Source organism: Pholcus phalangioides, unplaced genomic scaffold (assembly GCF_987345545.1).
Source record: "Pholcus phalangioides strain wild (caught in Gottingen) unplaced genomic scaffold, Ppha-v1.0 ptg000010l_1, whole genome shotgun sequence".
In the NCBI taxonomy this organism is placed as follows: domain Eukaryota; kingdom Metazoa; phylum Arthropoda; class Arachnida; order Araneae; family Pholcidae; genus Pholcus; species Pholcus phalangioides.
The window spans coordinates 39349074-39365968 of NW_028301603.1; the positions used below are offsets into that span (position 1 = coordinate 39349074).

The window sequence follows — 16895 nt, forward strand, 5'->3', positions numbered from 1 at the left end:
GCTACTGACGACTCTTTTTTTGTCAACAAAGCTTTTTTCACCCTTTCAACTCCATTTGGCACCCCCTCCTAGAGCGGCACCCAATATGGCCGCACGGTGCGCCACTGCATTGGTGGGGGAGGGCATGCTCTTAACAATAGTCAAAGGAAGGAGTTTGTACTAGGAGCATGCTCATTTTACATAACTTCTGTGAGATACCTTTTTTATATTAATGTCCTACCTTTCCAAAACATGTTGGAGAGAATGAAATGTTTGCACCCTTTCTTGTTTTTCGCTCTCCCTCACGTATTGCTGGGATGTTGCTGAACATTGTAGCACCAACAGAACTATTAATTATGTGTGATGGATGGGTTGCACTACAATGCAAAGAATTACAAGAAGTGAAATCAGTTCAGAGAATAGATAGATATTGGGCAGACATATTCAAACTTTGTAACGTTGAAAGCAGCCCAAAGTTCATAATTTTGCCAGTTTTGGTGAAGGCTTATTTATCTTTAGCACATGGTAACGCAGACAGTGAAAGAGTTCATTGTTAACAAATAAATAAAAGTCTGTTCAAAGATTAAAAAATTTGTCCATCCAATGCTTTAATGGAATAAGACATACAAAATCTTATGTTCAAGGGCATGAAAAATTTGAAAAAAAATTGTCATTGAGATGCTGAACTTCTGAAAGCGACTCGTGATTAGTAATCTATCAACATGCTATAAGGTTGAGAAATTATTTAAGTAAATAAGGTATTTATATTTTTCTTGTTTTTTGCATTTTGATTTTAAATTTAATAATTCCTTTAAATTCTGTGAGAAGCTAATTTTTTTTTCACGGAAACCCTTATTATATCCTGCACACACTTTTTTGCTATATCAGGATGAATAAGATTTTGGTGTTGAAGCAGCAGAAATTCTTGCTGCCTAGGTTTTTAGTATGCATGTTGCTTAATTTGAAAAGAGTCTAATAACTTTTATTCGTCATTTCAGTAATGCATGTTTAGTAGTGACAGATAAGATAATTCAGAAAAAATTTAAATGGATTTTAATTTATGAAGGAAATTTATTTAGAATTATTTGTTTCAACCATTTTTGGCAAAACTTTTGGCATTTCACAGAAAAATTACTTATATTACAGATAAAGTTCATTTTTAGTTCTGCACCATTTTTTAAATTTCTGCTCCAAAAATGAAATTTGATGCTCCGAAATAGATGAGGGGCACTTGCACCCCTGCAGTAACAACCAGTCTAATTGAGCGAGCACAGGTAAAATAATAGTAACCAAGGTGCCACCTTTCGGGGACTTTCTGAAGGGGTTCTATTTTCCCATTCCACTCATATTCAGTCACAAATACTGATTTTGTAGTTGCATGGCGTCCTGGCTCCTGGGATTTGTCAAGTTCTAATTTAGACTAATCATTTATTTTTTCTTCTGTTAACTGTTTAAAGGCTGACTATGAACAAAATCACTTATTGTTTTGAAGTTTGGAATTCAAAGTCCTTTTGCATGCCTATACATAGATCAACTTCGAAATTTGAAGAAAAATATTTTTTTCTTTGTTTTTCATGATGTTCCATAAATGGAACATTGGCACTTGGGGAGAGGTGAAAGCGGAAACGGTTACCGCCTATATTCCCACGATTTTTTACTTCTGGACTACAGTTATCACATGAAATTTTCTGTTTTTTAACTACAAATTTGAATTTGAAACACATATCTATTTTTTTAACATAAAAATGTGTATAAAATTCAATTTTTTTTCCTAATGTTCATAATAAAAGAAGAAAAAGATCTTTGATGGACCCATTAGTCATATTGGTAGCATTTAGTGTTTTTGGCAAACCACACCACATAGTTGCGTCACAGACACAATATAATGGCCATCAGATGACCTGGCATCTTTTTTCAGTTGACAACGTGTAACATATCGCCCCTTTGGGTCTCTTGTTACGTGTTACCGATGTCCCGATAATCCCTCTCCCTAGTTAACTAGCTAACACTAGGTTCTTCCCCCAGGCGAGGACCCGGTTGTGTCAACAACCTTTGATGATTATGTTCAATGTATATGGTTATTCTTTGTAAAGAAATAATTGTTTTCTCAATTACCTTGTTTAATTAGTGGAAGGCCGCAGATTTCCGCTGGTTATGTATAATCCATTGTCTTGGTCTCACCCTCAATAGCTTTACCTAAAATCCGGCCGGCTTCGTTCACGGTTATTGAACTGTTGCCAACCAGAAATACAGAATATCCGAAATAATTCCTATTGTGTTAGGATATGCAAATCAACAGGATTGATGTCATAGTTTTCCCGATGCACCGGAGGAAACTTGTTCTCTCAGTGCGCCGAGAAAAACCAGAAGTGTCGCATTCAATCTCCTAACTTTGAGCAGTTTGATCTACTCACTCCACACATTGGAGTTGTTGGCTGAATGACCTCTACTAACTAATTAAATTGTTGTTGTAATGTTACTAATGTTGTAAAAATGTGATCCTTCAAACTAGGCTTCCCCTCTGGTCCGGGTAGTTGTGTCACGTATAATCCTCTAGTCATGTAATAGTTATTATCGTATATTCTAGTCAGTCGGAAAGTGGTTCCTTGACCCACGAAATGCTACGTTAACCTTCAGTTGTATACAGCCTAGGTCTTCAACGTTGTGCTGGCGATCGATAGCGTGATTCGTTGATGAAAGTGATTCAACAAGTTGCGAAACTTCGGAAAGTTGTCCTGACATCTGTGGGTTCTTGAGGTGAGCCTTCTCAAGTGATCAACATCGTCAGCTCACTTGAAAACCGAACACTCCGTTCTGGACGTAGGAACTATGAGTTGTTCGATGATGTCTAGCTGGTGATTGGAGTTGATCCCCGGCTACATGGAGTGAGACCTTTTCTTGCTGTTTTGCGAATCGAAGTTAATTATCAATCTCGGAACTAATATGTTGAACTCTAATGTGTTACTCAAAGTATGTTGTAACAATAAATGTTTTGATCTGGAACTTGCCTAGTTCACTTATTGCCTTTTGAGTTAATTGGGTCCTTGAATCACGAGACTGTAACATATAAATACGTTACGAAGGTGGACCTGGATGAATAATTAACCCCTCCTTTCGTAGAAGGTTCATTGTCACTCTTCTTCGGTATTTCAAATGCAAAATGAGATCCACTTCTCGCAACTCTGAATGAATTATTCCAACGTGCTATAATGGTCATATGGCAAATCTTTTCCCAATGGAATCTAGAGCTGAGGTTTTGATCGGATTGTAGAAAGATTTTTTCTTTTAAATCCCATGCAATAGTTTTTTTGGATTACTTAAACCTGCCTTTTCTTGAAGCGTTCACATGAGTGTTGCATTTTTTCTGCTCTACATTTTTTGAAGAATGCGTTTCTGGAGTTTCTAATACCTCATCCTCAATGTTGCAAAATATATCTAGCATTCCACACACATCAGTCGGAACTGTTGTCACTAAATCATTTTCAACAATAACATCTTCATCCGTGATGTTCTTATTTTCATTAGCAAGTAATTGGCATATACCATTATTGGCCATTATATACCATTATATTATATTGGCATATAACATTAGCCCCAAAGTAGAATGTTTTGCGATGTTCTGCAACGAGCCCTCAGCTGACTGAAAATGTTCTGCGGTAAAAATTCGCATATACACAATAGCGTTTTTCTACACTATTCTTAAAATTCTTCCAGATTGTTCTGCAACAGCACTGGTTGTTCTGCGATATATGTCGCACATTTTGGCACATTCTTCTTTGGGGTCTGCGAGTTATAAATATCTTACTACTTATGTATATATCTAAATGTTTCTGAGTATCCTACAGCTTCTTCTAATGTGAGATATCTTTCGGACAAGGTTACATACAGCTGGACATAAAAAGACTATCTACTGATTGCCTGCCAATCTCCTCGGTTTGATTAGTCTACGGTTCACAAAAACATGTATTTCTAAGAATGCAAGAATAAAAAAGTACTTACCCAATATAAATATAAACAATTCATCCCAGAAAGCACATTCCTCTGTGTCATATTACCCAGAATTTGCCCCATACACATGTTGGATGATGGCAACACCCTGGGGTTCAAACCAGCGCACTGCACATTAGATATCTCTAGAATCCCGCTCTCTTGAAAGGCAGATGTTCCATAAATAGAACATGCCTATTTAAACGCACGTGGCTGTTTAATGTTTAACAGTACAAAGAAACTAATTGATTTACTTTGATGTATTAAGTGGTAGAAACACACAAAATAATTTTCAATTCACTTCAAAATTGAAATTTTGGCAAATTTTAATCGAAATGGGAGAAAAAATGCCAAATTTTAAAATTCTGTCGAAAAAGTTTAAATTAACATGAAGTTTCCAAATTTATTTCAAAAAGTACTTTGAACTCTTCTCTATATATGATTAAAACCGGAAATATTTGAATCAACTTTTATCTGATATTTTTGCAAATAAAACCTGTGTTCTATTTACGGAACATTGGCCTTTAAACGGTTAATGGCTAGAACTTGGGTTTTCCCAGTCAACGCTTGTATGCAGCTCCCCAGAGCAGTGTAACAAAGAAATCGCTTCTAAGAACCTTTGTCAGCATTGCCACTGACGAAGGTTGCCAGCACACAGTTTGAGAACCCCTGGACTAGAATAGCGCAAATCCAGTGAAACAATAGCATAATACTTTGTGGACCAAGATAAAATATCATTGATTGTGAAGGAATTTCATTTCACATCATTGTATTGCGATTCTAACTGCCACTTCAGCTCTGATTCAGAGCAGTGCTAAAACAAATTTGAAAGAAGTATTTTCCATTGCTTTTAAATAATATATTTGTCAATGATTATTATTTTTTGTATGAAATCAGTTCAGACAAAATAAAACCTTTTATCTCTCAATCTATTGACAATATTCTATATATTCTATGTTTGTGTGAATTTTTGTAAATATGCAAATCAAATCTCAATTGATCAAATCGTCTTTATTGTAGTTACGAAGAGAAGCCAAATCATGTGATTCTTATTACAGTCCAGAATCCAGCATATCCAATAACTACGGTAAATCTTTCATCTTTATATTATTGTGATGAATTCACCATTTTTGTGCTTATGAATTTATTGTGATTTACTGTGATTTTTGTAATTTTACTGTCGTCTCATCAAAATAAATAACTGTAATAGATAGATAATGAAGAACTATATTATTAAGTGGGGGGGAGGGCAAAGTTCTTGCCAGAAATTTATTATTTGGATAAAAGGATACAGAAAAAAAAGGAAGAAGTATCTTTTTGGAAGAAAGTCGTAGAAGATTGTTCCACAGTGATCCCAGGCAGACAATATGACCTGTGTGCAGACCTGCCAACTCTTCAGATTTAGGCGGAAGACTCCAGATTTTTCATCCTTCCTCCTGCTCTCCAGATTTGTTAAAATTTCTCCGGATTTTGGCAGAAAATTAGATTTTACACGAGCTTTCACGTTATCATGCCGTCAATGACTGCTGTCGTCGTTAGGGAAAACACCTGTGGAGGACACCTGTGGCCATGGTCATTTCCATCGAGCAGCCGTAAAAAAGTCTTGGTGACCGCATTTAAGCAACTGGCAAAGACGTGACTTTGTTTACGTAGCGTTTATCGGCAATCATTTATTAGGGCCATGACCTTGGTTGGCGAAATTCCTGTATAATCATTATTGTATTCCATTAACAGCCGTGCAGTGAACACAAATTTTTTGTCACCAGCTTTGTATTTTGAAGTTTTTAAAATTGTTTCCTCCGATTAAATATGTTTTCAGAAAGAAAATATAAAACTTTAAGCTATATAAAGCTTTTAAGAGTTCATATACCCAAGATTATCAATTTATCAATCACTGATTTATCATCCACGAAAGGAAACCATTATGTTTTATGAACAGTATATATGTAGATGGGATTTCTCTCTATATTCTGCATGGAAAGACTGACATGGAATTATATTCTGCTCAGGGGCAATGCAGAACCTGCCTTGAGGGGGGGAGGAAGAATGGAACTTTTCTTAATTGATTAAAAAAAAAGTTTTTGTGAATTTTTTTTGATTGTGATGAGTGGGGTGGGTGGTACCCCCTCGGGAGAATCTTCAGATTTCTGGATTACAAAAGTTGTCACATCCGTGTGTGTTTCACAATCTTTTTGCTCTTGCACTGGGCAATTTACAGCTGGATTGTCAATTGGAATGCCCATAGTAGAAACAGTATCCTACTGCTATAGCGTATGCAGTGGACTCTCCTAAGATGGAATTCGTCACGGTTGCAGCCATGAAAGAGCACTAAGCTTGGATTTTCAGTGGAACCAATTCATGTGAAGAATTTTAGATTTTTCAACAGACATTTTACCCTTCCCATAGGCCTATTGCTCCTAAAAGTTGCAAACAACAAACAAAATTTTGAATATTATTAGAACACACTTTAACAGTTCCAAAACGATTGTGATTATGCAAATTAGACTGTAAACAGGACTATTGTAGCTCGTCTGGCACTACCTATCATTTCCGGCAAGGGCTTTGTTTCCCACCTAATATAAATAAATGAAAATTTCTATTAGAAATATCATACATTGACTATACCAGGGCTACTAGATGCAGAGCCTGGTGCAAAAATAATAATAGTAGGGCGTCTTCACAGTTTTCTACGAAGCAAGTTTCCTCTTTTATGGTTCATGATCAGTTTATTTCAAGTGATCATATTCACAATTCCTCGGCTGGAAGATTTTCACAAGGGAAAATCTATGAGACTTATCTATACATTATAATAAAGTATCGTAATACACATTTTTGACAATCTCATTCTAACTTCTCGCAATTTGTGAATTAAAAAAAAGTATATATATTTTAGCTTAAGTAGGAGTCTTTTTTTTTTTTTTTCTTCTTCTTCTGGGAAATGCATTACAACTGCAATTTCCGATAGCGTCTCATTTACATCCCTTGATAAAATTTTCAGCACTTTTAATAAATATTGGTGATTTTGCTGACTTGTAATAGTTTTTTGGCAACATATGACAATTTCCCGTATTTTGTCATTTTCAAGATCCCATTTTTTTTTGTAATTTTCCTTAATGAAATGTGATCACCAGGTTTTACCGTTTTTTTTTTCTCAAGAAGTAAAATTTTTTCTATAGTGATTTACAATAGCCATTAATTTCAGTAATTTCAGCGATACTTGGTGATTTTACTCAAAATTGCATGTTTTGGCAACAATTAGTGATATCCTGTTAATAGGATCACCATTTCCTGTATAGTTCTTGATGAAATATGCTTGCCTAAAATATGAGGGTGTAGGTCTTCATTTGAACCCAAGAAAACAGTTTCACAATTGAATGATTTCATTCAATTATTATTAAAATTATTAAGTCTGCATGCAGACTTGACAACATCTTGCACTCATACCATCGTCACGGTCCACCTATGGTCTGCGTACCTTATGTTGAGAAACACTGTGTTACAGTATATATATATGTATTGAGTGTTATATAAATGTTTATGAATATGTTATGTTTTTTTTTTTTTTAAATAGGAAGTGATTCACAAGATTTGTAGTCCCAGCGGAAAAGTTGTGAGAATTGTCATCTTCAAGAAGAATGGAGTGCAGTCGATGGTTGAATATCCTTTGAGACATCACATTTTTTTTTATAATCTGTGTAAAATGTTATGTTCCAGACATCCAGGAGATATTCGTTGTGTTTAAGGCAGGGGTTCCTAAATGTTTTCAGGCCTCTCGCTCATCCTACTTTTCCTATTTTTTGGTAAAATGCCCTACTTTTGTCCTACTTCCTCAGTTTTAAACTATTTTTTTTCCAAATCCTGTCAATAAAATTTGTGTAATTGATTTTAATTGAGCAGGGAAATCATTCATATATTGCCAAATATTACAGATGTTCTAGATTGCAATTAATGATTCGGCCAAAGCAGAAATTGTATCATTTTCAAGGTTATTTGGGGGAGTACATGGATTATTTGGTTTAATTTTAATTTGTTTAGTTTGAGAGTTCAGCGAGTAGAGTAGTCATTAAAAAGTTCTGTCTGGGGGGGGGGGGGGATAATTTTGTATTTACTACTTCACGGTCTAACAAAGCAGATGGATACATAGTCCTATTCTAGTTTTAGGGATTCTGATGCAACCCAATAGCATTCAATTGTCTTCTGTATTTTTAAGGCATGAAGACGCATAAACAATATTTACAATGCTTAGCAAAGCTAGAAATGAAAGTGCTTCATTTGTTAAAAATAGAGATGTAAAATTCTCGAGAATAATCTTTCGGAGAATATTCAAGAATATATTCTCTGGTAGGACTACTATTATAAATAACTTGAGAATATTCTTGTAAGTTCTTGATGAGAATATTCTCCTGTTGTTTATAATATAGTTACATATAATATCCTTGAGAATATTTTCCGGAAGGACTACTTTCATAAATTACTGGGGAATATTCTTATATAGAAAATAATAAGAATTATTCTGAAGTTATTATTATTAATAGTCATATATTATCTAATTATATTATTATTATTAATAGTTCTTCCAGGCAATATTCTCCTCCATGAGAATACTCTTCAGTTACGGGGAAATCTTTCCAGAGAGTATTATCAAGAATATATGTAATAACATGTATTGTAATAAGTAATCTTGATAAATAACTTGAGAATAATTATTATTTTCAGTAAGAATTATTCTCTGGTAATTTATAATAGTAGTCCTTTAAGTCCTTCCTGTTCCTGTCAAGAAGACAGTGAATATTGAAGTTTGTAGACCACAATATTAAAGTTTGAAAGCAAGAAAATTAAACCAACAGGGCTGAATTGCACAACTTTTAAAGAAATGTGAGTGATACAGAATTTAAGTGTATGTGCATTGAAAAAACAGGTCTGTATCTTAGAATGGCAGTGATTGTGTAATAATTGCTTCCTTTATCAATCAACTTTGGTTTAATTTCTTTTGTTGTGAACTTATTTTTGAAAATTTATCTAATTTTAAAATAATTTTTTAAGGTTTTAATCTGAAGGTTTCTAAAATCTTTATAACCAAACTTTTAAAACCTCTCATCACGAACTGGAGTCACGACCTCGAAATAAAAGTTGCCATTGGGGGTGATTATACCAAAAATTGTTTTGTTGTAAATGTTTCAGGTAATGAAAACTGATTATTTAAAGTTATTTAAAAGAAAAATGAATATTCTCAATTATTCTCTAATTTTTACATCCAGGAGAATATTCTTACCTCACATCTCTAGTCAAAAACAATTACACTGACACTGAACAGTAAAATGTAAACAGATCCCTTTAAAAAAAACGGATGGACAACGCAGCAGTAAAACTATCTGGTTCACCTTGAATTATTTACATTGAACCTTGTAATGTACACATTTTGCACTGTGCTTTTGGAAGTGGTCTTGAAAGAGCATCATTCTTAAAAAAAATTACATGTCTTCATAATTTGCTGTTCATTGTCGAAGAGAGTTGACAGACTGGACTTTAGAAGACTCTTCGAGAAAAAGAATAATATATTGTGAGAAGAGGCAAAATAATTATCTGTTGTTGCTAGTACACTGTTTTGGCGAGAAATTATGTTTGCTGCCAAGTCATTTCTGTCATTTTACTTCAGTTCGAGTTAGTGCTATTAGGATACTGAAATAGTGCTATGAACATAAAATTTATTTTTAAATATCTTTTTTTTAAATATGTTATGATTATGTTGTCCGTGGGGAGACCCCTTCCTCATCCTACTTTTTCTTATTTTTTTGAGTGGGAGCCTTGCAAATAGCAATTCTAACTTCTCTAGAGAGCTTGTTTATTGCAGTTTTTATATGTTTATTTCACTTTTTTCCTCTATGTTTTTTTAACTGAGCTTCACATTTGAAGATGTAGAATCAGCTACACGAGCAAAAGAGAGTCTTCATGGTTGTGATATCTATTCAGGTTGCTGTACCCTCAAGATTGAATATGCTAAGGTAACAAAATATTGCAGGTCTGATAAATAGTTATGAATTTTACTCATTTCATGTGTGACATCATTAATAGGCAAGATTCTTCAAAAATCCATGTGAAAACTTTGAAGGAAGAAAGATGAAATTTTGGAGGTTAGCTACATTCACTCGAAAATTTTTGCCAAGAGGTTCATTAAACCCCTCAAGCTAGTTTGAAATATAAATACAGAAGCCCTATTTGTGGTATTTAAATTTTAAAAAAAAATCACACTTTTTGAGCTCAGAAAAATAATTAATAAAATAATTTACATCTTTTTCAATTGTAAATCTAAAATTTGTAAAAAAAAGTAATGTTACAGTAAAATGTGTATACTCTATGCAATGGAAATTTTACTGTGATTATTTAAAAAAAAAAATCCGGGGTAAAAAATTTCTCCTCCTATACATACCACATACTGAGATCTGCGCACTGGAGTTAAGAGGCAACAAAGGTTCCTTACACCATAGCTATGAAAGTCAGGAATGGTGATGAACAGCACCTTTTATTAAATTTTAATGTCATTATTGGTCGCATATGAATGTGAATTCGTTTGTGTGTTCTCAAAAAATCAGTTATTTGAACAAACACATTCCCCAATTGTTTTGGGTAATCAGTGCTCTAATGTACCCTCCCACCAGGAAGAAAAATATTAACTCCCCGACTCAAAAATGTCCTGTGCCTGTTACTACTGGGTGTATATTCACATATTTTTCAGGTCATGGAGTTTGAATCAAAGCTTGGACATAAGTTTGCTTTCATATCATACAGTGTTGATTTGTGTCAACATTTTGCTCCAATTCGCTAATTTGTTTCATTTCTATTTAGCCAACGAAATTGAATGTTTACAAGAATGACCATGACAGTTACGATTACACGAACGAAAGCCTTGGTAAGAGCATTAAATGACTTATTTCAGTTCTGGAATTTATTTTATTCCCCCTCCATCCCACATTATAGGACTATGCCATAAAATTTTACAATTAGAGGATGTATATGGCATGTTTCACTTCATAATTAAGTGCAAATAACTGTGCTTCTCATGTGGTTTATTGTGAAAATTAGCCCGATTCAAATTAGTACCATCATTAGGTGATGCACCATGACCTTTTTTGTTAAATTTTTTTTCCTACTTTTGTAATGTTTCAGCAACACAATTTTTTAATATTTTTGTATGCTTTACTGACAAATTGTGATACCTGGCATTCTATTGATGGAATGCTGAGAGTTTGAGTCAATTTATGAAATACAAGTGGTTTCAGAGGCATGTAGGGGATTCCAGCCCCCCCCCCCCCAAACCAACCAAAAATTAGGAAAACATTTAATATTTCAGTGGAAAAATTGCAAGAAAATACCCTTTATATGCTAATTTTAACTAATTTCTGTTAATTTAAATGTTTTTGAAGGGTGTTTAGTATCAGTGAAGGTGTAAATAAAGGCTGTTAAGTATTAGGGACACTCAAAATTTCTCGAAAAGAAAATATCCTGAAGTCAATCTTGTGTATGCTCCTGAATGTCTTGTGATTATACCATAGTATATGTTGTACATATTATAAATATCACACATGCATACAAAATACCCTTTGCAGGTAGTGACTAAAAATCCTCATTGTTTTCACCTGTGCAAATCTGTTATTTTATGCAGAGGGTTTTGACATCTGTGAGGAATAAATAAATAAACTGCTGTAATATTGAATATAGTGATTTTCTTCTACTCTATGGTGAAAATTCTACATTTGCTGAAGCATTTTTGGTCATGTATGGCCACCGCACACACAGCTTAGAGGGAAGATTTATTCTATCTGTATGTCAGAAATAAAAAGTACTATGTCCATTTTTGTCAATATTGGGATGATTCTATTAATTTGCAGTACTTTTGTTATACTACACATATAGGTCTAAGACACCAAGCCCTATTTTAATGAATAACAGATATTCATTTTAAAACAAGTGAGTTTCATAGAAAGACACACTAAAAAATCTTTGAACAACACTTCTGTAAAATTTCCCTTTTGTGGCATGGCATCTTTTACCCCCACTTCTCAAACAAGGTTCGAAACAAGCTCTTCTTTGAGATTCTGTTCTTTATGTGAAGTCGCAGCCATTCAGTGAAAATCATGGGAAGAGTATGATGGATATGAGCAGAATTTAATATTATAAAATCATTGTGACTTGATTTTCTTTTGTTCCCAAGATTCATTGCCATGTAGAATCAAATCTATTTTAGATTTTGCTGTCACTTTTCGTTAAGAGGTTTTTTTCCCCAACGTAAGCGATTGGCATCGTCAGGAGTTATGATTGTACTGAATTTGAAGATTCATTTCTAGCTACTAGCCCAATTTTTTTTAGCCAGTAACACGAATGAATCGCCTTCTGATGATGCCATCCACTAACATTGAAGACACACTGATGAGAAGAAATTGAACTCATACCAATGATTGCCCTTTGCCCAAAGAAACTCATTGAATTGGTGATGGCTATGAAAATCTTGTTATTTAATTTTTTTTAATGCTTGTATCATTGTTTCTAAACAGTTTTTCAATAAATATTTTAAACCAAAATAGATTTTTTTTTTTTGCTATTTGGAATATATTTTGTTTCAGATTCTTTTGCATTTCATGTTTTAATTTTTCCAATAAAATATCTATCATCATAACTTGACAACATCACACGAACAATGCTCCATCCGAATATTTCACTCTTACCAATGCCAAAGTAGGGAAAAGGCCTTGAGAATCAGTAAATTAATATATTTCCATTGTTCAGTCTTGATTCTGCTGAAGTTCCAAATGGCACATGGCGTAATTGTGCATTCTTGAATATGATACTATTCATTCACAACTTGCAAACATCCATAGGTGCAAGGGCATTCAACCTTAATTGTAAATATATAAGCCTGCTTCGATGAATTCATAATGAAAAAAAGAAAAGAGCTGTTTGTGAAGATTTATTTTATTATAGAAGAATGTGTTTTTAAAAAAATTCATTATCCATCCTTTCTCTAAAAAAAATTTTACATAGCAAGATATCCACATCTCCCATACACTCTTTCATGCTGTATTTTATATTATTCTCCTTACATGAAACGGTTTCTCATTGGATCTGTCAAGAAGAAAGCTGCTTAATATTTTTCAAAGTATCTTTAAAGTAAGATTTTTGGAGGATTTTGTGATGAAAGAACATTAGTGATAGAAGCAGAGCTCTGAATTGGTAAGAAATGGATATTTAGTTGAAGGAAATTTTCATAGTCACTTGCGTATCCAGTGCTGCATACCAAATTGAAAAATGCCAGTCAGTCATTTGCATCTTCGTTACTGTTACAAGTAATAGAATTAATTTATTTTCTTAAAACCAAAATGAATTTATACTGCAGAAGCTTGTCATCAATGTACAATATCAGTAAATGAACATATTTGGTTTTCGAAAGCTGGATATTAACTATAATGAAGTGAAAACTCTATCGCAGAAAATGAAAATCTTCTGAAATGCAAGAACCAAGTTTTGTTTCCTGATGATCAAGATGAAATCGTTGTACATCAGAAAAATATCTTTGTGGTCTAGCATGCTCAATTTTTACTATTCACACGACAAGATATTAAACGTTGGAGCCTTGACCAACAGCAGCAGCAACAACAGCCATCACTCGCTATAAAATGGAAACTGACAGACATTTCAACACTGATCTCCCATCATCATCACAAACCACCACCTACAACCAACATTTGACACTCTATATAAACAGCTTGCTATCTAATGGTATGATCTCGTACAACAGGAAAATATCAGAGAAGACCATGAGCTAGCCTCTCTTTTGTTCTCCTTGTTGCCGTTGTTTGTGAGATTGTAGCTGAAGGAAAAAGAGACGAAAAGGTTATATTATGCATTTTTTTTAAATCTCATATGTACAGGATGATCTATCTTGATAGGTTATATTTAACTATATAAAGAACTCCCATTTTTTATTTTTTGACATTTAACACTTCTGTCCTCATACTATCATATACATTTGCATGAATATTATATTAACTCATTATACAAAAAAGACCATGCAGAAATAAATTTTTAATTTAGTAGAATAAAAACCTGTCTGTGTAGATTTTAGTATTTTATTCTGTTTTGTAGTCATGTGAGGTACGCGATATAACATTCCTTCTTCAGGGATCTGTCTATTCGAAATTTTGGACTTTTTTTTCAAGACCCAACACAAAATTTCTGGATGTGAGAAATGGACCCTTTGCAAAATGCAAGTTAATAAAACCATAAATTTAACATTTCATTTATTTTGTAATAAATCTACTGGATTACTTACTTTTCATAAAATTAAGGAGGGTCCTATAAAAGAGTCTGGACAGACCTCTGTTATCTACTGTTGGCAAGACAAAGTAACTTGTCCTACAAAGGTAGTTTCCATAGCATGCGAAAGGTTTGTTATTTTGTCTGTGAAATTTTTTAGTAAAATAGTTAAGTAGTGGGTGATGTTCAATGTATTAATTTATTCTTGATCATCCTGTGCTCTATCTTTAATTATTTTCTCGAGAATGTTTGGCCATTGAAGTATCATTTTTTGTGATTATTGTGTCTTTCTAAAGGTAATTTTTTTCTATTTGTAATTTCCCTTCTATGATTTCTAATGTATCCTGTATCAAGGATAGTGTAAATATTTCTGAACAGAACAAATATTTCCCAAGTCTCAAAGTGTGATTTTGGTCTTTATCCTCGTTACTTTTCCATTATTTAACTGATAAAATATATTTAAAATTATGGATATCAGTAGCATGTTTATTATAAGCCTGTTAAATCTTTTGTTTGATCAATTTTGGTGTTAAAAAATGTGAATACTTGAGAGGTTTTGTGATTTGTGCATATGTCTTTCAGGTAAAACGACTAGTGACAGGCCTGTGTTGCTCTCAGAACCTCCTCAAGGATATGGAGCTCCACCTGGTTATTGTAAGCATTGAATACTCTTTCTTCCCACTCTTGTATCATTCTTTATTCTGTTTGTAAAGATTTGAACCTCGCTAATCCAAACCTATGCTTAATCTGAACAACTCATTGAAGTTGAAGGTGCATCAAGGAAGGAATGACCCACCCCACATACACACAAGACCCATTTTAAGCATTGCTTTGAAAATGGGGCACTACAAGCTTGCCACTTTCAATTTTAATTCCAATTAACCCATTAACGCCAGTTGGTAAGAAAATTTGCCGTCCAACATTTAAATTTTTTTCCTTGCTAATAAATTGTGGGAGTGGTTCCACTCTCTGTTTTTTCCCTAAGAATCAAAGTCATTTTTAATGGGTTAAACCAGCACCTCCTAGAAATAGAAGGCCTCTGCAGTGTTTGCCGTAAATGTCATTCAGACTACCTAGAAAGTTTGCCACATTTTGAAACATGGCATCCTATTTCGTCTCTTCTTATTTTGGCGTAGAATCTTCCTGATTGGCTCACAAATACCGCATAGTGATTGGATGTAGGACATAGAAATCGCCAGTTCTGAGCCCAATCATTTCTTTTCCGCACAACGATGATACAGACACAATCGGGGAATTCTTTTCCCTGAATATATTCTTAGGGAAAATGGAATACTTACTGACATCACAAGCAACGTGCGGATGCCTTCTATCTCTAGGAGGTGCTGGTTAAACACTACTATGGGGCCACTCATGACCCAAAAGACTCGAGACATATTCAGTTGTACCGAGACAATCTTATCTTCAGGATAAGTGTTGAGATGTAGAATTGTTGAAATCTGACATTTCTAGATTGGTTCTTTGCACTTAGTAGGTATTGTGTATACTTTATTCCCTTGCATTAGCCGGCATGCTGTAAAACTTTTGGATCACCAGCACACCCACCTCTGAACTAAACTTAAACTGTTATTTTTAGTGTCGTTTGTGATAGAAAAGTTTTTGTTTGGTTTCATTTTGCATATTTTGTCTATTTATATGCAGCATTTAATTTGTATTCATATTATATGTTTGTATGGATGTATATATATGTTTTTTTCCTATCTTCCCAGTAGATAATGCTAGAAGCCCTTATGGGGATTATATGTCTAATGGACCTCAATATGCCACCCAAGATAGGTAAACTATATATTGTAATAGATGTCTTGGTTAACATGATTTCTTCTCTAGAGTGGTTTTTAAATTATAAGTGAAGAAGAGAAATGATCAAAAATGCTTCGGAACTTCGTGTGATGATTGTGATGAACCGGAACTTCATGCAACTATGGATCATAAGCGAATACAGGCTTCTCAAACAGAGGGTGGAACGAATCATGAGGATTGTGTTTTGTTGGGACGGAATGTACATCTCAGTCCCCCCCCACACTTATGCCAATAAAAATGTTTGTTACTGAGGGAGCAATCATCACCCCCCCCCCACCCTGTATCTGATCTGCCCATGCTATTGATACTGATGGCATAGCTGCTAGGGAGACTCCCAAATTTCTACTTAATCTCCCAGACTCCTTCTTTTACCTCCCAAATTTCACCCGTGATTGTAAAAAATCCTTACATTTAGGGAAAAAGTTATTCCTTAAGAATTTACCTGGAAAAAAGTGCTGCTTCATAAGTGTTGTGTAAATTGTTGCCATTTCGTCAAACCACAAAAAAATATTTCATTTTTGGAGAGAAAACACAAAATTCGCCAATCAGCAAGTGTCGATTCAGCCTTTTGAAATTCAAAATTGGCATGATCTCGTTTATCTCCTTTATCCATATGTTCTGTTTCGGGCCTGATGGAGGATGTCCTGCTGCCATCTTTTGGTTTGGGAGATTTGATTTTTGAGAAGTAATTTAACTCAAGAACTTTAACCTACTTTCTTTCAATCTGAATACAACTTAGGTCTATCACCATCTATGAGTGATTTACTATCTAGTGTGTTGTGCCGGAAGTGTAATTGTGTGTA

General features: G+C 34.0%; 1 protein-coding gene across 2 annotated transcripts in view; it reads left to right on the plus strand.

Moving 5' to 3' along the window:
- The window catches only part of LOC149081444 (heterogeneous nuclear ribonucleoprotein L-like), a 42343-nt gene that overhangs the window by 10736 nt on the left and 14712 nt on the right, over window positions 1–16895 (plus strand). Inside the window, exons 3-8 of one of the 2 annotated variants that reach the window (XM_089238376.1) lie at window positions 4987–5053; window positions 7538–7623; window positions 9872–9968; window positions 10810–10873; window positions 14857–14928; window positions 16002–16068. In XM_089238376.1, coding sequence (XP_089094502.1) covers window positions 4987–5053; window positions 7538–7623; window positions 9872–9968; window positions 10810–10873; window positions 14857–14928; window positions 16002–16068 — 453 coding nt within the window. The remainder of the gene's footprint in view (window positions 1–4986; window positions 5054–7537; window positions 7624–9871; window positions 9969–10809; window positions 10874–14856; window positions 14929–16001; window positions 16069–16895) is intronic. The other variant, XM_089238377.1, reaches the window with a different exon arrangement.